We start from the raw sequence: 23,028 nt of genomic DNA on the forward strand, positions 1-23,028 counted from the left end.
TGAGCAGCAGGCAGAGGAAAGAGCCATATGGTTTCTTGGATTGCCAGAAAGGGGGTGAGGCCACCCCGGGGGTGGATGCTAATGACTGAAAGCCATGACTCCTCCTTTTCCCTGAGAGTAGTTTATCACCAAGTCCTGTTGGTTCTGCCTCTCAACTATGTCTCCTGAATCTTCACACTTCCACTCCCACCATGCCAGTCTAAGTCACCATTCCTTTCTGCTTGGGGTAGCATAACCATGAACTGGTCCGTACACCTCCACTCTAGCCGTTTTACAGCTCTTCGTCCCCACCTCACAGCTGCCTGCATTGCTGTGGCCCACTGTGACTTGGTCAGAGGTGGAGGAAGGAGGAAGGAAGCTGCTGTCCCCTGATAAGACTTGAGGCTGCTATATCCTTTTGGATAAGGCACTTACCCACTTCCTCCTTCCAGGGTCTTGGTCAGCCATATTGGTGTAGCAAGCTGCTTTACTCTCCCTCCATCTCAGGCCAAGTCTTAGTGTGGTCACAGCAATGCAGCTGGTGCTGGTGAAGGGGTGGTGAAGGGGAAAGGAAGTGGGGATACAGTGGAGTCCAGGGTATTCTGGTTCACAGGCTCTGGGACTATATACCAGGAGTTCAGTTGAAGGCAGACCCTCACTCTTTCTTGGGTGACAGAGCTCTTGTCCAATCAAGACTTGATTCTAGTGGGGTCATTGCCTAGGGGAAGCCTCCCTCGATTCCTCAGGCTGGCACTCTGGAGTTGACACATGTGGGCACATGTGGAGTTGACACATGTGGAAACAGTGATCACACTGTTTAGTCATGGTCCATTCATGGACATGATTGTGTCCATGACTCCCTTGAGAGCAAGTCTCCTTTCTGTGGCCCCAGGGCCTAGCCAAAAGCCCAACACCTAGTAGGCATTGCTGACAGACGGACTGAATGGGAGCATGCACTGAGGATGGAAGATGCAAACATGGAGTCACAGTGGAATGAGAATAGTTTTGAGCAGAAAGGCAAGGTAATTTTCTCTGGATGACAAGAAGAGGAATGCCAAGTCTTACTGGCACTGCAGGTCTTCCCCAAAAAAGCAGGTTCTCAGGAAGGAAATTCAAGAGATCTGCTCAGGGTAAAGGAAGACTGCCACATCCTCCTTTTACTCTATATTTTCTTTCTTTTTTTTTTTTTTTTAAGATTTTATTTATTTATTTCAGAGAGAGAGAATGAGAGAGAGCACATGAGAGGGGGGAGGGGCAGAGGGAGAAGCAGACTCCCTGCTGAGCAGGGAGCCCGATGCGGGACTCGATCCTGGGACTCCAGGATCATGACCTGAGCCGAAGGCAGTCGCTTAACCAACTGAGCCACCCAGGCGCCCCTTACTCTATATTTTCTAACCAAACTTAACCACCATCTTATCCTGCCCAGCTATCCTTTTTTTTTTTTTAAGATTTTAAAAATTTATTTATTTGACAGAGGGAACACAAGCAGGGGGAGTGGGAGAGGGAGAAACAGGCTTCTGTTCAGCAGGGAGCCCGATGTGGGGCTCGATCCCAGGACCCTGGGATCATGACCTGAGTGGAAGGCAGAGGCTTAACGACTGAGCCACCCAGGCGCCCCCTTTTTTTTTTTTTTTTTAAGATTTTGAGAGAGCAAGAGCCAGCAGAGGCAAAGGGAGAAGCAGGCTTCCGTTGAGCAGGGAGCCCAACACGGGGCTCGATCCCAGGACCCCGGGATCATGACCTGAGCCGAAGGTGGCCACCTAACCGACTGGGCTACCCAGGCACCTCCTGCCCAGCTATCCTGTGCCATCCCAGAGTCCGTTCAGCTCCTCCGTTCCCCTAATTCACCATCTCAGCACACAGCTCAAAATCCTATCCCTTACTAGATTAATAACTGGATGTGGTAGGGAGGTGTCAAAGTAATTCAAAGCTTTGTTGCCTGGCTGTCTGGTAGGACAGTGGTACCATCAGCTAAAATTGGAATTAGAAGGATCAGATTTGGGAAGCGAGAGAAGTTTGGTATTCGAGAGTTCGGTTTCTCACGGGTGTTCCTTTGGAGCCAGAGCTGGGTTGATCTCCCTTCTGAGAGAATAGAAAGAGGAGTGTTGATACATTGGTCCCACTTTCCCATCCCATCAACCTTGAGTCCTAGAATTCCTCAGTGAATCCAAAGTTTTGTTAAAGCTTCATTAAGTCGCTAATCATTGAATTTCTGGAGCACCTGGGTGGCTCAGTCGGTTAAGCGTCTGCCTTCAGCTCAGGTCATGATCCCAGGGTCCTGGGATCAAGCCCTGAGAGTTGGGCTCCCTGCTCAGCAGGAAGCCTGCTTCTCCCTCTCCCTCTGCCACTCCCCCTGCTTGTACTTTCTCTCTCCCTCCTTGTCAAATAAATAAAATCTTAAAAAAAAAAAGAATTAAAAAAAATAATTATTGAATTTCTATGTGGCACTGAGCTAGGTGGAGGATATATAAAAATCCTTTATCATCTTTGATGCTTCCTTGCTAAATCCTTGTTTAGTCCTGTTAGTATTTTTTTTTTTAGTATTTTTTTTGTTCATATTTAAATATAGTCAAAATGTTTACTATGTGTTCAACTCTATGTAAAACACTCTAAAGGACTTAAAAAAAAAAAGGAAATGTAAGAATCAGTTCTCGTCCTCTCTGAGCTTACAGTTTTACTGAGAAGGAGTAAATATAAAATGAATCACACCCAGATTCTGAAAAGCCAGTAAGCTTACATGGGATAGGGAATTAGATCCTGGTGAGCCCAGCCAGGAAAATGCTACAATAATTCAGACATGAGCTGATAAAGGGGAGGTGAAGGTATTTCTGGCAAATAATGGAAATGGTTGACAAGGCCCGATTTAGTCATCAAGGGTGTAGGAGAGGGAGCATGTCCATGTTGCCAGCACAGGTGGCTGAAGCAGGTAGTTGAAAGAACCCTTACTGGAATCAAAACACCTGCACATGCCCCCCTAACAGCACTCTCTATAGGCCAGTCTGCCTCTTTCACTGCACCCTGCCTGCTCAGAAAGTCACTTTCATTTCCTAACATGCCTTCTTTCTGGGCAGGGATTTTGCTATTTTAGGAAAATAGGCAGATCTCAGCATCCAACCCAAGGTTCAAACTGAACAGCTTCTCTTTCGTCAAGGGGAGCTGTATGAGAGAACAGGAAAGAAAGAGACATTGTACTACTCCTTCCTGAAAGGCTGAGGGAGAGAGGAAACCTTATCACTGTAAATCTATGGTTAGCTTTTGATGCTAAACTTTCTCTGCTTTTTGTGATTTTTTTTTTTTGAAACAGAAGAGTAGATAGAGGCTTTTATCTGCTCTAACAATTAGAGCACATTTCCTTTTACCAGGTAGCTCTCACACACTGCAGTGTAGTATTAAAAGGTTAAGGAGAATAACTGAAGACTGGTCGGGTATACAAAACTCCATCTGGAAGGCAAAGGCCAGGCAGATGACTTGTAATCCCATCACCCTGAAGTTCATCCCAAATCCTAAAAGTCAAAGCCAGAAATTCCAAACCCATTTAGTGAGCACCTACGTGCCATACATTCTTTCACACAGATTATATATATATCTAAACTGAGGAAAAAAGTAGACACAGAAGAAAATTCTTGTGGGAGAGTGGAAAGGAGGTGCACATTCCAAGACATCTACCTAAGATCGAAAGAAAATTAACCACGATTATTTCCTTCTACAGCACAATTTCCCCCCTCTACTTGGGCAGCCTGTCTTGAGAAGCTCAATTCCAAACATCATAAGCAACTCGTGCATAAGAATCTATCCCCTGATCACTTCACAAAATGTTATTTATAGCCCGTAACTCCATCCCTTCCCAGCTTGAACGGATGGGGCAACAATCACAACAGACTGCCAAGTTTCCACAAATCATTGGTTTATTAGAAAGTTCCTTTCCCTAATTTTACAGCATATATATCTCTATCATATGTGATAAAGTTAAATACAATCTGTAATGCTTGTAAGTAAGGATAGGTTATTTTGTTTTTCCTTTTTTTTTTTTTTTAAGTTTTAAAATCACTATTCTGAAAGTTAAAGAAAACTGCTCCCAGGAAGGTAGAGAGGCAGCCAGAGTATGGCTCAATCTACAAGCTAATGGGAAGCAGCACAAAAATGTTAATACTGTATTATTTAAATATTTACATGGGCTGAAAGCAAAGAAAAATGAGTCCCTTCACTTCAAACAGATGATTTTATTTTTCCAGTGCTAGCTATCAAGTGATGCTTCTGAATCGGATGAGGAGCACTGAACAGGCAGGAGGCTCAGTCAAGAGCCTTGTTAGCCCAGCACTTGCTTCTCATAAACTCAAACCCCCTTTTCTTTTGGGAATCTAAGAAGAAAGGCAGAACATAGAGCCTTGGCCCAAGTAAGTAGGGTTTGCTTCTTCCTGTCCAGTGACCACCCAAACAATTCTAGCCACAGGAATAGGTAGGGAAATGCTAACTACACCAAAGATGAGACCTGCAATATAAATGGGTCAGTATGTTAATTCGGTCTGAGAGCCCAGGTGAAAGGCAAGAGGAGGAAGAGGAACTGAGGTGGTACTTCCTCTGGTAGGTGTCATGGGAGAAAAGGGAAAAAAAAAAAAGTCTTCACTGCTTAAACTAAGCTGGGCAGAAGGCATGGAAACTGTGACGCAAAAGAATCTGCAGTATCTGTAAGTGTGCTCACCTCCCCACATGAGAAGGAAGACACTGTCCCAACTCTATCATCCTCAAGACTACTTCTACTTCAGTTTCTAGCCATCCCAAAAGGCACATTAAAAAAAAAAAAAAAATTGTCAGAGGGGGCTAAGTACTAGGAAGGCAAATGGACTGCCTGGAACAAGGCACCCAGGAAACCCCCCGGAAAATCACTCTGAATCTCACTGCTTCCAGAGAATAAAGCTCTCGAATCTCCCCTTCCTCCTCTGCAGGCCCTCCTGTTTCTCTGTATAACAGATGATGGGAAATGTCGTAACTGAGGATCCCTCTGACACCCCCAGCTGACTGCTGCCCATTAGTTCAAAAATCCCAGTGCTGGGGGCACCACTTACTGCAAATGAACTAAACATTTTGTCCCAGCAAAAAATGTTAAACAATGTTCCTTTTTTTTGTTTTAACATTTTTATAGTTCATAACTTCAAAAAATACATGAGCTTGATAAAATATACATGCTTAGTCATTTTTGCATCTAGCAGAAAACAGATACTTTATTTTTTGTTTTCATTTCATAACCTTTAAAGTTTCTTAATTCAACTAGGGCAAACATATTTACACAAAGCCACCAGAACAAGGATCACTTAAAGAGCTGGATGTAAAAAATATTATTGCAGTATACTACAAATATGGAACCTTTTTTTATATGAGCTACAAAAAGCAGCATTTACGTTTATAGAGTTCAGTGCAATTTTTTACATTTAAAAAAAATCCTATAAATTAAGAAGGAAACATCAACATGACAGAAGAAAATACACCCTTCAGACACATGAGCTCCTCTCCGGGGAAGCACACGGGCGACTTTATGTTCCGCATAGCTTCTATTCATGATAGGATCTTCTTTTCTGGGATATGCAGATATCTCTTCTGGGATGAGGGACATGAGGACAACAGGGCCAAGTGTGTGGCTCTGTGTGGGAAGTGGATTGAATACAGCCTGAGTAGCATCTGGATCCAGGTCAGACTCCCTTTCCACCTCACCCGGGATAGCAAGAAGGTCACCAAGGGATGGTCAAAGACACTGAGAGGGCAGGACCAGATAGACAAACCGCTGGCCAGAGAGGAAGAAAATGTTTTACAATTTACAGAAGGGAAGAGCAGAGGATAAAAAGTAGAGAGAGGGAGGAGAAGAGTATCCAAACTCGAGAGTTTGGAGATGTTGCTGCAGAGGGGTGAGGAGCACTTACTGGTGTTCCCTAGCTTGGAAACACAGGAGAGGAAGGGACAAACAGAAAGGGGGAAGGGGGAAAAAAAATCCCTGATAGTAAAACCCAAAGCAAACCTCAAATCTAAAACCACCCCTGCAAGCCAAAACTTGATTCTTTGGCTCTCAGACACTGCCCATCCCAGCTTGTACTTGCTGGTATTAATGGCTCAACCCTGAGGGAAGATATACAGGTCACCTTCCCTGGCCCTTCTTGGGCTCCCATCCCCCAAATCATGTGCCATGGCTAGGCGGGTGCTGCAGGTCCTGACCTGAGAAGATGGGGTGAAGTAGTGGGTGGAGGTGGAGGGCAGTGGCAGCTGCTGCAGCAGGCCGTGGAGCAAGCAGGGTAGGGTAGAGGGCAGCATGTGGGACAGGATGGAAGGTGAAGGGCCCAGGATGAATGGCTGAAGCAGGAATGATATGGATGGGATGGCTAGCGAGAAAGGTGGCAGGGTGGCCAGGGATGATTGAATGAGTGAGGTGGGACAAGGAAATGGGGGTTAGGTGGGGCTGGGGAATATGATGTACTTGGGCGAGTGGCTGGGGATGAGGATGGGGGTGAATTCCAATGGCAGCGGCAGCTGCTGCCGCATGATGTTGCAGGATGGCGTGCTGAACAGTTGTGATCGAGGTGGCAGAGGCCGTGGCTGGCTGCTGAATGTGGATGGGCTGCAGGGCTGGAGCGGCTGGGGCCAGGGTGGCCGAGGCTGGAAAGGCCTTTACTTGCTTGGCCAGAAGCTGCTGCTGGATGTGTTGCTGTGCGGCCTGCTGGAGCTTGCTGTACTTCTCCATCTCCTCGGGGGTGAAGGTGATGGGCTGGCTCTCCAGGGGGGCCAGGGAAGCATCCTCAGCCCCATCAGCCGACTCAATGCTAGGATCCCCACTGGGAGGTGCGTAGCTGGGGAAGTGCTCAAGGTCTGGCGCTATAGGCAGCAAGCTGGGTTCCACAGGGCCTGGCTGACTGCCACTATCCAAGGACTCTAGGGTGTCCCCGTCGCTGGGGTCAGGGAGGTAGTTATGGGAGACGGCGGGGTCCCCAGGATAGCAGTCAGAGTGCACTGGGGTGCCTAGTGGAGCCACAGGGTGATCAGCAGTAGCTTCTTCAGACTTTGGCTCTTCTGGGGGTGGGTCTGATAAGGGGCCAGCTGTTTCCTCGGAAGGGAACTGATGTCCAAATGGGGCATCACTACTCCCCGGAGGCCCTTCTTCTGTCTCTGACTGTTCTTGCTCTTCCCCCCTTTCTAAGCCAGACTCTTCACATTTCTTGGTGTTGGGCTTTCGGGTAGCTGGGAGCTTCCCTATCAGTGGAAGGACAGGCTTATTGCCAAGAGATGGGGGGAGCTTGGGCCCAAAGTAACCTTGTGGGGGGTCCTTGAGCTTGAGCCCGGCTTTATTAGGGGTGGCCAGCACCTCCTCACTCACACTGGCTTTCCTCTCCACTTTCCTTGACTGGATCTTCTCCAGTAGCAGCTTGGCAGTGACGGAGTTCTTGTCTTCCGGGCTGCAGTCACCTTCTGACCCCCGTCCTGCGCCAACACTGCTGTTCTGGGAGGGTGGGCCCGTCCCTTTACCATCGTCTCCTCTGCCGTCCTCCTTCTTGCCAGGACCTTCTCCCCGGCCTGCTCGGAAATAGTGGGGAGACTGGGAGCGGTAGATTTTCGAGCGGATGAAGTCTCGACGGCCGGAACGCCTCTCCTCGGGGCTCTCGTGACCCCATGAGCCCTTCCTGGAACCTGATCTCTGGGAAGGGCTCCTGGTGCTGCGGCTGCGGTCTCGGCTGTAGCTTCGGCTCCGCTGCCAGCTGTGGGCCGTGGTGCTGCGGCTTCTGCGCTGGCTCCGGCTGCGGCTGCAACTGCTGCTGCGGCTGCGGCCCCGCGACCGCGAGCGCCCCCTGCTGTGACTCCGCGAGCGGCTTCGGGACGGGCTGCAGCTGAGGCTGTAGTCGTCGTCCGAAGACGAGTATTTGTGCCGTTTGGACCGGTGCTTGGAGCCGGCGTAGTCGGAGTCGTCAGAGTCATGGGAGCGCTTGGAGTGCCTGCGAGACCGGTCACTGTAGTCACTGTAGCTGTCATCGGAGTAGCTGCGCTGTCGGCTGTAGCAGCTCCGGTCTGAAGAAGCGTCCGAGCTACTTGAGTAAGAGCGCCGGGAGGAACGGTGTGAGGAATGGCGCCGGCCTGAGCGGGAGCGGCTCCGGGAATGCTCGCTGCCCGAGTCTTCCTCCTCTTCCTCCTCCTCGCTGTACTGGGACGGAGACTTCTGGTGCAGCCGGTGCGACGAAGCATCATCACTGTCCTCCTCTCCGCTGCTGGGGCGACTCCGATGGCTGGCCCGGCTGCTCCGTTTGGCGCTAGCTCTTCGCTGGCAGGATGAAGTTAGAGGCTCACCTCTGTGTTTCCTGCCACCATGATCCTGGGAGTCGCCCCCGCCCCCTCCTTCATCCTTCTTGCCACTGCCCCCTTCTTCAGCCGGGAGGGGCCTCCGCTGGGAAGCATCTTGAGCTCGCCGCCGCCGTCTGGGTGGTGCAGGGCTACCACTCCCAGGGGGTTCTGGTTTGGGTCCCCGTTCAGAATCTGCTGGAGCTGATGACTTATTCTTCTTTCGTTTTCGTTTCTTGCGCTTCTTAGACTTCTCCCCAGACTCCGTCTTAGAGCTTTTCTCCTCTGGATCAGCCTTGTGTTTCCTTTTGTGTTTGCTTGATTTTTTGTGCTTCTTTTTCTTTTTGTGTCGGTGGGACTTCCCAGATCGTTCTTTCTTGCTGGGAAGGCTCCTCCCTGTGTCCTCTGTCTCTGACCCGTGGCTGCCCCCAGGTTCCGGCTTGTTCAGACTGCTACAGGCCGACCCTGAAGCAGGTGCGTCCATTCTGCCTCCTGAGGAATGTTCTACATTCTCTCCCCCCTCCTTGCTTTTATTTGGCTCACCAGCATCAAGGCCTTGGAGATGGTCCTTTGAGGAGCCTCCTGTATCCTTTGGTTTTTCCGTCCCTTTAGCTCTGGCATCTTTGTTCCTTGAAAGTTTGAAGTCAAAGTATAAAGGGTTACAACTGTATGAAATGGAGGGTTCTGCCTTGGTAAAAATTAAGAGTTCTGATGGCCACTGGAGGGCAGTGCTTTCATCTTTGCTCAAAACCGGAAAGAAGGGACCAGTAGGATGTTTGGGTCCCTCCTGGCTTTCTTTCCCTGCTGGGGTGATCTGAGAGGTTTCTTTAGAAGGGTTAGACTCACACATTTGGTTCTCTGTAACCTTCTGACCTGGACTCTCTACATTCTGCTCACTCACATCCCCTCCTGAGGCCTTCTTTGTCTCAGCCTTGCTTCCAGGCTCTGAGGGCTCTGTGACACTGGTTTCCGTCTGTTGCTCGCAGACTTCATCAATGGTCTTCTCTGCTCCTTGGCTTGCTGCCACCTTGATACAGCCTTTAGGCTTGGGAGAACTGCTTTTTTTGCTCTCTAGGGCGTTCTTTGGGTGTACACTAGTATCACCTTCCATTTGTTCACTGGCTCTCATAAAGAGTAGGAAGGGGAAATTTGGTTTTACTTTGCAGTGTGCTGGGGGAATGTAGTGGTAATACTCTGGTTCTGCAGCTCCAGCTCCTTCTTCTCGCTTCATTCTTTTTAACTTGGATAATGTTGAGGCAAGGGACCCTCCATCCTGAGGGTCTTCATCTTCTTTTTTACCATCAAGATTACTGTTACTGTCAGAGTCTCCCATCTTCTGCAGTCCTTGGTCAGAACCCTTCTCATCAGCTTTCGTTCCATCTTCAGAGGTCCCTTCCTCTGCATGGTCCTTGAAAACTGATGCTATTGATTCGAGTTTGACAGGAGCCTTCTTCGCAAAGGAAAATGACACTCCCAATTTTTGCAGTGGAGTCCCTAGATTATTCTTAATGCCAAAGCTGATGCCTTGGGAGGCTAAGCCAGGGGCCTGTGCCAGTCCAGGGGTACTAGTCATCTGTACTGCACTGAAAGGGCCTCCTTTATCTGTGGGGAACTCAGACCCCGGGCCGCAGGAGGCAGCAGTGCTTGTGCCACCGCTTGCAGCTGCTTCATCCTTATCATCATCTCCGCCTTCTTCATCTACAGCCACCGTGGTTGGTCTGAACATGGGACCACTTCCAGGTGCACTACACAATGGTTTAGGAAAATGGAAAACAAAAAAAGTTTAGGGGTACATTTCATACTTCTTGTCGAACACTTCTCTCTCATGTTCCATCATTCATTGTAGGTGGCCTCAAAGACACTAAGTGGTGGTCGTTTCCTAGCCCTGTGCTAAAAAGAGAACTTGCTCTGTGAGTTTAGGCAAAGTCTCATTTTGTTCATCTACTAATTAGCCGTATTCCCAGCACCAGCCAGTTACTACCATTTCTTCCTAAGCGTCTAAAATTTAAAAAGTGAAGCTATTATCACACAGTTCAAATACTCTTTTGTCACCACCTAGTAAACGTGCCCCATACTGTATTTTTTTTTTAAGTTTATTTATTTAGGTAATCTCTATACCCAACGTAGGGCTTGAACTCACAACCATGAGGATCAAGCGTCGCGTGCTCTTCCACCTGAGCCAGCCAGGCACCCCTGTTCTTCTTTCTTACTGAAACATCCTACCCATCAGAATGCCATCAAACATATGGTTGAACATCTATTCACAAAGGTCGTATTTCACTCAGCTAAAAAAAAAAAAAAACCCTCTAATTTCCTCCATATTTTCAAATTTTATTTTTTAAAATGTGGATATTTTCGGGGCACCTGGATGGCTCAGTCGTTAAGCGTCTGTCTTCGGCTCAGGTCATGATCCTAGGGTCCTGGGACTGAGCCCCACATCGGGCTCCCTGCTCAGCAGAGAGCCTGCTTCTCCCTCTCCCACTCCCTCTGCTTGTGTTCCCTCTCTCACTCTCTCTGTCAAACAAATAAATAGTCTTTAAAAAAAAATGTGGATTATTTTCTGAGTTTAGCATAGTCAGAAACCTCCACCATGCTACTCCATGGTACTCTGTGGTTAGTATGTCTGTTTCAGAAACTAAGAGTCTGTGCCTATTTCTTGGGCACCACATCAAAGCGTTTGCTTTGGTTTTGTGGTAATTTCTGGGCCTTCTGTATAATGATCATGATGCTATCAAAAGCTTTCCCAGCTCTGAAAACAGGAGCACGGAGGAGCCTCAAAGCCAGTGTTTTAAACTCATTTCATGTCTGAAATTTTTTCAGTGTGTGGACTATCCACTTGAGGTATTTTTCAAGCCAAATTCAAGAAGTGAGGAGAATTAGATATCTGTGTGGATGAAGCCTTTTTATCTGATCCTTAGCTACTAGCTGTCCTAAACTCAGAGACTAAATATATTTGGATAATGTGGTTATCCCTTGCTATCTAGACTCTTGCTAATGGAAGATAGGAACCCAAAAGATTTAGACAGCCAGAGACACTTACACTGTGTCACAAAATCTACCCCACGGCAAAAAGACCCTCAAATTGAAGAAAAACAGATCTTATTTTGTTCTTTTGCTTCGTCTTTGCCATGTCAGTGCTTTAATAACACTTACTATGGGGTCATGCATTAATTCTGGGACCATGAAATACCTGATGATGGGTCAAAACCTCTTCTCCCAAGAGATTACTTGGTCATCTTTTAACTGCTTACTTATAAAACTGAGAACTACAAGTCACCTCTGAAGAAAAACATGTATTAAAATATGTCCCAAATTAGAAAGTGACCTGGTATATACTTTTAGAATAGGTACCCTTGCAAAATGCCCAAGAGGAATGTGTTATGATACAAAAAGCTGCCAAAGAAGGAATCAGAACCAGTTTACAAGCAGCTTAACTCAACATTAGAGCTCACTGGTTAATTCTGTTTCAAAACTCATACTATGTGTTCTCTCCCTTCCTTCTTCCTCCAAAATGCTAGAGAAGTAAATAAGTAAAAAAAAGGATCCTGAAACAAAAATGAACTTAGTAAGTCCAGGAACTTGGAAACTGTGGCCCCAACTTGGCTGTGAACTTTTGAAAGCCACAATCATAGTTTCTCTTTCCACTATAACCAGTTCCTTCCTTTGGTCCTGGCCAGCCATTAAAAACAAACATGGGGGCCTAAGTCTTTCTGATCGAGGCACAATCCTCAGATGCTCAAAGACTGGGTCCCCAAAGTCTAGTTGATTAGAAATTCAGCCCTAGGTGGGGTAAATTCCACCTAAGGCTAAATACCAGCCCCCAAATTGATAATCATCAAGAATCATGAAGGAAGAACACTCAAGAACGCAGGAACCTGCAGAGTAATAAATGGATAGAATTCCCTAGGTTTCAGTGATTAGTACGGACTGTATAGTACTTAAAAGGAAGTTACAACACTTGAGTCTCTGCCCCAGTACTGTTTAGTTATAAAATAGAATACTGTAATATATGTGCTTTTCTATAAAACACAGGTTGGAGAATGGAAACAATAATATTTATATAATTTACTGATTTACTGAGCATCTTCTATGGCACTCTTTTATAAGGCACTTTTTTTTTTTTTTTAAGATTTTACTTATTTATTTGACAGAGAGAGACACAGCGAGAGAGGGAACACAAGCAGGGGGAGCGGGAGAGGGAGAAGCCGGCTTCCCGCTGAGCAGGGAGCCCGATGCGGGGCTCAATCCCAGGACCCTAGGATCATGACCTGAGCCGAAGGCAGACACTTAACGATTGAGCCACCCAGGCGCCCCTAAGGCACTTCTGATGTAAAGATAATCACTCCTCAAAACGACTGCAAGAAGTAAATTGTTATTATCATCTCCCATCTTACAGATAAGGACACTGAGGCATAAAGCTTAGATAGCTAAAATCACACAGATAGGATATGAACTCAGAAGTATATATTCATAAAATCAGTATATTATACTGTAATAACAGATAGGCTTTCACTTTGAAAGATTTACTAATAAGGATTATAATCCTTAAATTTAAGGATTAAAACTATCTGTAGAACCCTCTGAGAGAAAATATCCTCACCATTCAGCTTGTTTCCTTTGCTCTGCCAATTCATGGAGCCGCCGAAGGGCTTTTTCCTGTTTCTTCTCATCTTTGCGGGATCTTGAAGACACATTTCGAGCAAACTCTCTCTGTTTAAGATCTTTCAATCTCTGGGGTAACAAAAAAAAAGGGAATAGAGGGTGGGTGATTTGAAATAACTTGGGGGTCCTGAAAACAAGGCCTTTAGAATATTTACTTCAATCAGTGGTTACACTGCTAGCATAGAACACACTGTTATATTCTTACAGTAACTGAAAACACAATGGCTGATTACTTTGGATAAAACACTTGGAGTACCTGCATTTCTAATTAGGACAGCATACCATTTGCTTTATGGGGCAAAATTAAATGATTTCAGAAGGAACAAGCAAATCTTAGAACACTAGGAGGAAAGAAAAGGGACTATTTAATCACCTGCTCCTCCAGGATGTAAAACTAGACAAACAGAACATGAGATAAACTGTAATAACACAAGCCAAAGAGAACAGAAAGGGGTTAGGCTAGTACAAAAAATTACCCAGGTGTAAGATCTTAAAAAGCAATGTACAGCTTACATGGGAGGTTATTTGAATCAAAATAACAAATAGAAAACTTTTATTTCACCATAAAAAGGTGCTATGATTTCTTTTCAGCATGAACAGTCTTCCTGTGACTATGAAACAAACCGTCTTCCAATGCTCGCATGTTCAGAGATCACCAGTCTGACCACTTGCAGCTGGTCAGTCTGCTGAAATGAGAGAGTAATATGTATAGCTCTTTCATTCCTTCATGGCCCTCAGAGGAACATCCAGGGGATGAGGAGGGAGAATAGAGGTAAGTCAAAGAATTTATTACTTAAAATCCTGATAAAAGAATGGGTTTTTCATTCTCAGAAACTACTATATAATTTTCCTTAACACAAAGTAAAACAACAACCAAAAAAGAACAGTGCTATGACACACTGGTGACAAAGTCCAGACATATCTGCAATGAAGACAGAACGAAAATTATTTCCAACACACTAGATAATATAGAAAACAAGCCAAAACAAAACACATACATTAGCCTACGCTTTTATAATAGCATTAGGAAAAGGAATTTGGCCCAATATAAAGTGGACATTGCTTTGTGGAAAGGCATGATGTTCAACAGACAGAGGAATTTTCTTATCTAATATTTATGAAATGTGTTTTGAATACTTTTGAATTGGGAGGGGGAAAAGGGTGAAAAGACACACACAAAAAAGATATACAGCTAAAGACACTAGTAGAAAAACTCACTCTTGTGATCTGGGCTCCCAAATTAGAAGGATTTGCTTTCAATACATCAGCTGAAAATGTCACATCACAAAGAAAAAAAAAGTAAAAATAAAACAAGAGTGGAAGAGAAAAAAAAAATAAAGCAAGCATTACTACACAGGCTCTCTTAGTGAATCTGCAAACTATTATACTGAACAATCAGGGACAAAGCCATCAACTCTGAAAGGGTCGGGGAGAAGGGAAGCCCCTGTACAACACATACATGTGTACATACACATAGACTGACACAGTAATAATCTCTCCTAGATAAATAGACCTATCTGCATTCAGGAAGGACAGTTAATAGAACTTTAGGAAAGACCACTGCTACCTAAAAACAGTCTATCTTATTTTCATTTACCTTTATTTTAGGAATGTTCAAGTAACCAACAGCCGGCAAAATATTTTACTAAAGCCGACTATCCACAATTTTGGACTTTTTAAAAACCACTTCAAGATGGTGAATCAACTATTTTGAATAAATATGAATTCCAATTTCCTCCTTTCAAGGAGAATGCAGAAAGAGCCTGTCAGGACTATTATATGATTTATTTCAGGCTACAAACCTAGATTTTTTCTACGCCAAACATTTACCAAGTTTTCTGGCCAAAATTTAAATAGAACGTGTTTTTCTCATATCTGCCATCTTCTCTCTAGCCACCCCATAGGCCTGCAAAATCTCCCTGAGCCTCATTTCCTTCCTTCTTACAAATATTTCATTACTTTTAGGAGTTATTTCGCAAACTAAATTAGGACACTGTTTTATTATTATTATTATTATTATTATTATTATTATTTTTTGGAGGGCAGCAAAGCAAGGTTTATTGAGCAACAGAAAAGTCATAGTACAAAGCTCTTGAGGAGGGAGAGGACCCGAAAGGGTTACCCTTAAAGGACACTGTTTAAAAGAATGAGCATTTTATCAAAGCCTGGAGTTTCCAGGCTAAGTCAGACAGAGGTTCAACTTTCCAATCATTCAGCAACCAGTTGGTGCAACTTTGAAGTTGAAGGGATAAAACTATGTCCACATCATCCTGAAGATGCCCTATCTCAAATTCCTACCACAACATAACTGGAGATAGGGAGGGAAGAAAATGGGATGATATCAGTAAAACAAATCCGAGTTGCAGCCCCATTCTAGGCAAAGCTATACACCTATATGGGGTGTAGCAAACATTCTTAAATCACCTTTACAAACTTTATTTATTATTATTATTATTATTTTTAAAGATTTTATTTATTTATTCGACAGATAGAGAGCACAAGTAGGCAGAGTGGCAGGCAGAAGGAGAGGGAGAAGCAGGCTCTCCACTGAGCTGGGAGCTGGACCTGGGGCTCGATCCCAGACCCCCGGGATCATGACCTGAGCTGAAGGCAGCCGCTTAACCGACTGAGCCACCCAGGCGCCCCTATTATTATTTTTTAAAAGATTATATTTTTAAGTAATCTAAACACCCAACGTGGGATTCAAATTCACAACCCCGAGATCGAGTCACATGCTCTACCAGCCAGGCGCCCCACCTTTACACACTTTAAAGTCTGGGGTCTCAATGTAAAACTGGGAACCCCAGAATTCTAACCCAAACCTTAGAGATAGGGCCTGGCAACTCTCCCAAACTCAGAATGTATGTTTGAGGTCTTTCTCTCAGATGAGGGCATTTAGATAATAAAAATGGATTCCTAATTCCAAGTCTTTCCTTTCTACCCAAGGTCAAACTAAATTCCCCTCACAAAGTCTCTACTCATACCTCATAAATTTTTCTTCTTTCTGAACTGTCTTATCTTAATACTTTGTCAAGCACTCATCTAGCAACCACCATACTTTGCACTGACTATACTTATTCCTGCCCTTCAGAAAGGCAGTCTGTATGTAGTTTCAGAGTCAGAAAGACTTGTGTTCAAATTCATTAATCACCAGCCAAGTGATTTCATCTAAGCTCCAGTTCCCGCATTAGAAAAATAGAGCCATTCTGGCAATAGATTTATGAGTCTAAGTGTCAAAATAAATATAAAGCACTTTGTATGTCAAAACTGTTCAATATTGTCTTTCCCTTTTAATTTGGGGCACAGACTATAGCTGATCTCTTTAAATTTTATTTTTATTTATTTTTAAAGTAATCTCTACATCCTATGTGGGGCTCGAACTCGTAACCCCGAGATCAAGAGTCCCATGCTCTACCAACAGAGCTGAGAGCCCCCACTTTTTTTTTTTTTAAAGATTTTATTTATTTTTTGGCAGGGAGACACCGAGAGAGGGAACACAAGCAGGCTGAGTGGGAGAAGCCCCAGAGCCCCCCCTTTTTTAATTAAAAAAAAAATTGGGGCGCCTGGGTGGCTCAGTCGTTAAGCATCTGCCTTCGGCTCAGGTCATGATCCCAGGGTCTGGGATCGAGCCCCGCATCAGGCTCCCTGCTCAGCAGGAAGCTTGCTTCTCCCTCTCCCACTCCCCCTGCTTGTGTTCCCTCTCTCACTGTGTCTCTGTCAAATAAATAAAATCTTCAAAAAAAAAAAATTTTTTTTTTAAAGATTTTATTTATTCATTTGAGACACAGAGATAGAGAGAGAGAAAGCATGAGTAGGGAGAGAGGCAGAGGGAGAGGGAGAAGCAGCTCCTTGCTGAGCCAGGAGCCTGATGTGGGGCTCGATCCCAGGACCCTGGGATCATGACCTGAGCCGAAGGCAGACGCTTAAACATCTGAGCCACGAGGCGCCCCTAAATTAAAAAAAATTTTTTTAAGATTTTATTTATTTGACAGAGAGACACAGCAAGAGAGGGAACAAAAGCAGGGGGAGTGGGAGAGGGAGAAGCAGGCTTCCTGCCAAGCAGGGAGCCCGATGCGGGGCTCGATCCCAGGACCCTGGGATCATGACCTGAGCCGAAGGCAGACGCTTAATGACTGAGCCACCCAGGTGCCCCTAAATTTAAATTTTTTAAGTAATCTCTACACTCAACATGAGGCTCAGCTGACGTTTGTAATCAATCCTAATGTGCATGGAACAGTAGTAAGTCTACAGAAAGTGGTAAATGCCTGGTGAATAATTTGGCTTAAACACTGGATCCTTGATTTTCCCCCAAATAACTTTTTTTACCATTTGTAGAAAATTTGATATGAAATATTTTCTTTCTTTTTTTTTAGAGAGGGAGAGAGAATCTTAAGTAGGCACCACATCCATTGCAGAGCCTGAGGCAGGGTCTGATCTCAAAACCCTGATTTCATGACCTGAGCTGAAATCAAGAGTCGAATGCTTAACCAACTGAATCACCCAGGCGCCCCTGATATGAAATATTTTCATAACTCTACTAGGGACATTGTCAAGTTAATATAATATACATGGTCTTCATAGCTATTAATCTCATCCAGTAAAGAAGTCTCATTCTTCTTTTTTAAAAAAAATATTTTATTTATTTGAGATAGAGCGAGCGAGAGAGCGAGCACGAGCAGGGGAAGCGGCAGGCACAGGGAGAAGCAGGCTCTCCACTGAGCGGAGCCCGACACAGGGCTTGATCCCAGCACTCCAGGATCATGACTTGAGCTGAAGTCTGCCTAAATGACTGAGCCACTCAGGCGCCCCAAGAAGTCTCATTCTTCTTTTTTTTTTTTTAAGATTTTTATTTATCTGACAGAGAGAGATAGCGAGAGCAGGAACACAAGCAGGGGGAGTGGGAGGGAGAAGGAGGCTTCCCGCCGAGCAGGGAGCCTGATGTAGGGCTCAATCTCAGGACCCCGGGATCATGACCTGAGCCGAAGGCAGACGCCTAACCACTGAGCCACCCAGGCACCTCAAGAAGTCTCATTCTTTAGAGAATCAAATAGCCTAAAATGTTAATTAAGCCCCTTACTTCTGGACAAAATTAGGCCAGGGGAGCCTAGCTGGTTCAGTCGGTAGAACATGCCCCTCTTGATCTTGCGGTCATGAGTTCGAGCCCCATGATGGGTGTAGAGATTACTTTATTACTATTTTATTAGAAAAAGAAAGAGAGAGGGGGAGAGGGAGAGAGAATCTTAAGCAGGCTAGTACACTGTGCGTGTAGCCTGACATGGGGCTCAATTTCACAACCCTGAGATCAAGACCTGAGCCAAAATCAAGAGTAAGACTGCTTAGCTGAGTCACCCAGGCACCCCTAGAGATTACGTTAAAAAAGAAAGAAAGAAAGAATTAGGCCAAATAGAAAAAAAAAAAAAAAAAAGATATGAATCAGAAAGTTCTCAATTCCTATATAAAAAGTAATTTTTGTAAAGGTAAAAGTCCCTAATTCAGGATCAGGTTTTCCAAAGATGGCTATTTTATTCCAAAAGCCTGGCTCATTTGCAACTGAATGTTCATATGAAATTCTGTGTCCTATACTTTTACTTTCCTCTTAAATTCTAAAGAGGAACACAACTTCAGATAACTTCTTTAAGGTGAGAACAGAGAAGAGAGAATACCTGCCTGTCAGAGACAGGGCTTATGTAAGGAGACCAAATATTATCGATGTGTCATTAACCCAGAAAGTTTTGAAAGGCTGAGCAAATTTCATTTCATACATAAAAATTCAAGTTAGAATCCAAACTGGGACACAGACTGATCTGAGTGGATATAATTAATCATTTAAGGTAAACTCCAAAGCAACTATGACCTTATCTCCAAAAATTATAAAGTACGCTTTCTGAAGTATTGTTAATAACTCTGCTTCTTCACTGAACTATTAATGCTTATTAATAAATATTTAAGCCATGTAACACATTTTTAGCCGGACAATATTTCATTCAAGGGAAAGGGAGACTGAACACCATTCAAAATGAAAGGGTTTGAAGATTCTGGTCTGAAAAACCAATAGCATGTTCCCAAGAAAGTATACATTTATAGCACAAAACAAAATGGCCATTTCTCACTGATTCTCAATCACATGGCAGCTGGGGTTTCCATTAAATTTCCCAAAAGACCAATACAGGGGAGACAGACCTTAACAAAAATCCAGCACTTGAAATACCCAACAACGTAACTATGGCTCTTTGGACTAAAGACCACTTCAATGTAAATGACACTCCAGTTCTTAAAACACAGCCTACATAGCACTGTGTGGGCAGCAAAATGTCTACTCCAGGCACAAACTCCCGCTCCATGTCCAACTCTGAAAAAATTAAACCAGAGAAATGAGAATCTGGTAAATCTTAACAGGTTTTTAATGTGGGTGATAAATCTGCCCACATTATCAACAATATGGAGTATGAATAGCATGGAATGGCACTGTGTTTGACCTGGGAATGAATGAGACAAAGATACATCTGCACATAATTTTCCCTAACAACAAAATATGGGTCTGGATTAATAAAATATTTTTTGCATCTTTTGTTGTTATTCTTTTGTAACAAAAATTGATGCTTTAAGTTTTTTTTATATTTGATTGAGTATAATCTACTAGGAATACATCTACTATCTTTCTCAAATATATATATATATATTTTAAAGATTTTATTTATTTGACAGAGAGAGATAGCAAGAGCAGGAACACAAGCAGGGGAGTGGGAGAGGGAGAAGGAGGCTTCCCACGAGCAGGGAGCCTGATGTGGGGCTCGATCCCAGGACCCTGGGATCATGACCTGAGCCGAAGGCAGACGCTTAACAACTGAGCCACCCAGGGGCCCCTTCTCAAGTATTTTAAACCTATTATCACAATTTAAAAAAAAATAGGCTATTATTTCCAGATGAAGGGAATTTCAGACATCAGAAAATAGAGAGTATTTCCTATTGCCACTAAAAATCCCACGTTCTAATATTTACTCAACTCTAAAGAGAAAGTCTGATTTTGTCTCTTCAGGGTCAAAAGATTATCCATGGTTTCTTCCTCTCACCAAACAACCCCACTCTCCCAGAACAGGGATCAAAGCTTAGTCTTCCTTTGTACTAACCCTGCAATGCACATACTATTGTCTATGGCACAAAAGAAATGCTTAATAAACATTTATCAAACTGGTTTCAGTTTTAAAGTGAGTTGTTGGGAAAGGGAATACAAATACTTTATGTATTATTTGTTGGTTATGACAGGAAACAGCAAAGAAACTGTTTGCACCTCGATCTCTTTTTCTGGCTAAGTATAATCCAGTCTTTTTTTTTTTTTTTTAAACGTAATCTCTACACCCAACATGGTGCTCAAACTCACAATCCTGAGATCAAGAGTCACACGCTCCATCCACTGAGCCCAACTGGGCTTTTTCAGAACCTCAACCACTCCCTTTCCCCTATGTCATCAATCCTGCATACCCCAAATCCATGACCTCTTCTCCCCAGTTTCCTTCCTCTTTCTCATGACACAACATTAATCTCTTCCCCCTTCCCAAAGTGGAGTAATCATGCTAGCTATTACTTGGCCAGGTTACCCGAATGCAAGTCTCAGTATTTGATACTTCTGAATGAGACCATCCAGAACAGCACCATGTGTAAGGAAAGAAAAAGACCAGGAAAGAACATAGAAAGCCTCAGTACTGAACTACTCAGGGAAGGAAGATTGTAGTTGAATGTTAAGGAAATCCAAGTTAGTGGACATTAGATGTAAATTCTTTCTTTTAGCACATGTTTATCAGTAAGCGATGACAATAAATATTATTAAGTAACAAAGAAAAACAAATGTTTGGTAATAGAGAAAACTAGTTTAACTATTAATGTTGATTATAGATACTGAAAACATCAGAGGGAAATAGAGGGGCATACATTCTTTTTTGCTGGCTAAGAGTAGTCCTGATTAGTCATTTATGACAATACTTACCATTTATGCCCAATTATTTTGCAACACAATGATTATTAATAACATTTGATGAATAAATAACAAATTAATATGTCATAAAACTATTGTTAAATATTCGCTTTGATATGTTCAGGAATTCAGCAAAAAGCCTTAAAACATGGTGTATTTTTACAGAACCAGGTGTGCCTGCTTTAACATGTTTTTTTCACACACACACACATATGTATATGTACATATAGTCACCATCATCACCACCAAAATTTAAGCTGGATAATGAGGTTTTAAAAATAATTTTATTAAGATACAATTCACATGGCATAAAATTCACCCATTTAAATTGTAAAATTTAGTGGGTTTCTGAGTTGTGCAATCATCAACACTAATTTTAGAACATTTCCATTACTCCCAAAAGAAGCTCCATGCTCATTAGCAGTCATTCCCCATTACCCCTTTCTACCTGGTCCCTGGAAACCTAATATATGTTCTCTATAGATATGCTTATTCTAAACTTTTTATATAAATAAAATCATACAATATGGGGGGGTTTGTGACTGGTTTTTTTCACTTAGCATAATATTTTCGAGGTTCGTGCACGCTGTTATTTATCAGTAAGTCATTCCTTTTTATTGTTGAATAATATTCTATTATACAGATGCGCCACATTTTGTTTATCCATTCATCAGCTGATGGATATATGGGCTGTTTCCACTTTCTGGATACTATGAACAATCTTATACACATTTTTTTTTAAAGATTTTTTATTTTTTATTTTTTTTTAATTTTTATTTATTTGACAGAGAGAGAGACAGCGAGAGAGGGAACACAAGCAGGGGGAGTGGGAGAGGGAGAAGCAGGCTTCCCGCTGAGCAGGGAGCCCGATGCGGGGCTCGATCCCAGGACCCTGCGACCATGACCCGAGCTGAAGGCAGACGCTAAGGACTGAGCCATCCAGGCGCCCCAAGATTTTTTATTTTCTGAGAGAGAGAGAGAGACAGGGAGAGAGGGAACACAAGCAGGGGGAGTGGGAACACAAGCAGGGGGAGTGGGAGAGGGAGAAGTAGGCTCCCTGCTGAGCAAGGAGCCTGATGCAGGGCTCAATACCAGGACCCTGGGATCATGATCTGAGCCGAAGGCGCCCCCCCTTATACACATTTTTGTGTAGACATATATTTTCATTCCTCTTGGGTATTTACTGGTCACATGGTAACTATGTTTAACATTTTGATGAACTGCCAAACTGTCTCCCAGAGGGGCTACGCCGTTTTACAACTCCACTAGCAATGTAGGAGTGTTCCAGTTTTTTCATATCCTCTCCATCATATGTTGGAGACAACATATGTGTCTTTTTAATTTTGGCCATCTTCATAGGTGTGCAATGGTATGCCACTGTGGTTTGGTGGATAATGAGTTTTAAATATTACTATATATGGGGTGCCTGGGTGGCTCAGTAGGTTGGACGTCTGACTCTTGATTTGGGCTCAGGTCGTGATCTCAGGGTTGTGGGATCAAGCTCTGTGTCAGGCTCTGCTCTCAGTGGGGAGTCTGCTTGAGGTTCTCTCTCTCTTGCTCTCCCTCTGCCCACACCCCCCCACCCCTGCGCGCATGTTCTCTCTCTCAAATACATAAATAAATCTTTAAAATATATATATATATTATTAGGATGTATATTATATATATTATATCTATCTATATATAATGACATAGCCCTCCAGATCCTATCTGGAGGCAAAGGTTTGCTCTCATTGTAAAAAAAAAATTTTTTTTAAAGATTTTATTTATTTGACAGAGAGATAGAGAGCACAAGTAGGCAGAGAGACAGGCAGAGGGAGAGGGAGAAGCAGGCTTCCCGCTGAGCAGGGAGCCTGATGCGGGGCTCGATCCCAGGACCCTGGGATCATGACCTGAGACGAAGGCAGCTGCCCAACCAAATGAGCCGCCCAGGCGCCCCTCATTGTAAAATTTAAAGGAGCGTAATTCCTAAGAACTGCTTAGGTATAGCAAATGGAACAGCAGCATCTCAGTTCAGAGCTCTCTTTTCAGGACTGCCACTCACAGACTTACCATTGTTTCTTAGGTCGCTTTACCTTTTCAGACCACAATAGAACATACAGCCCTCATGC

General features: G+C 43.8%; 1 protein-coding gene across 2 annotated transcripts in view; it reads right to left on the reverse strand.

Moving 5' to 3' along the window:
* Nucleotides 1-5,094: 5,094 nt before the first annotated feature.
* Nucleotides 5,095-23,028, reverse strand: part of GPATCH8 (G-patch domain containing 8) — a 117,898-nt gene continuing 99,964 nt past the window's right edge. For both annotated transcript variants that reach the window (XM_021681759.2, XM_021681760.2), the window contains 2 exons: nucleotides 12,887-13,017; nucleotides 5,095-10,031 (listed from right to left, as the gene is read on the reverse strand). In XM_021681759.2, coding sequence (XP_021537434.1) covers nucleotides 6,143-10,031; nucleotides 12,887-13,017 — 4,020 coding nt within the window. In that variant the 3' untranslated portion in view covers nucleotides 5,095-6,142. The remainder of the gene's footprint in view (nucleotides 10,032-12,886; nucleotides 13,018-23,028) is intronic.

This window comes from Neomonachus schauinslandi, chromosome 15, assembly GCF_002201575.2.
Source record: "Neomonachus schauinslandi chromosome 15, ASM220157v2, whole genome shotgun sequence".
In the NCBI taxonomy this organism is placed as follows: domain Eukaryota; kingdom Metazoa; phylum Chordata; class Mammalia; order Carnivora; family Phocidae; genus Neomonachus; species Neomonachus schauinslandi.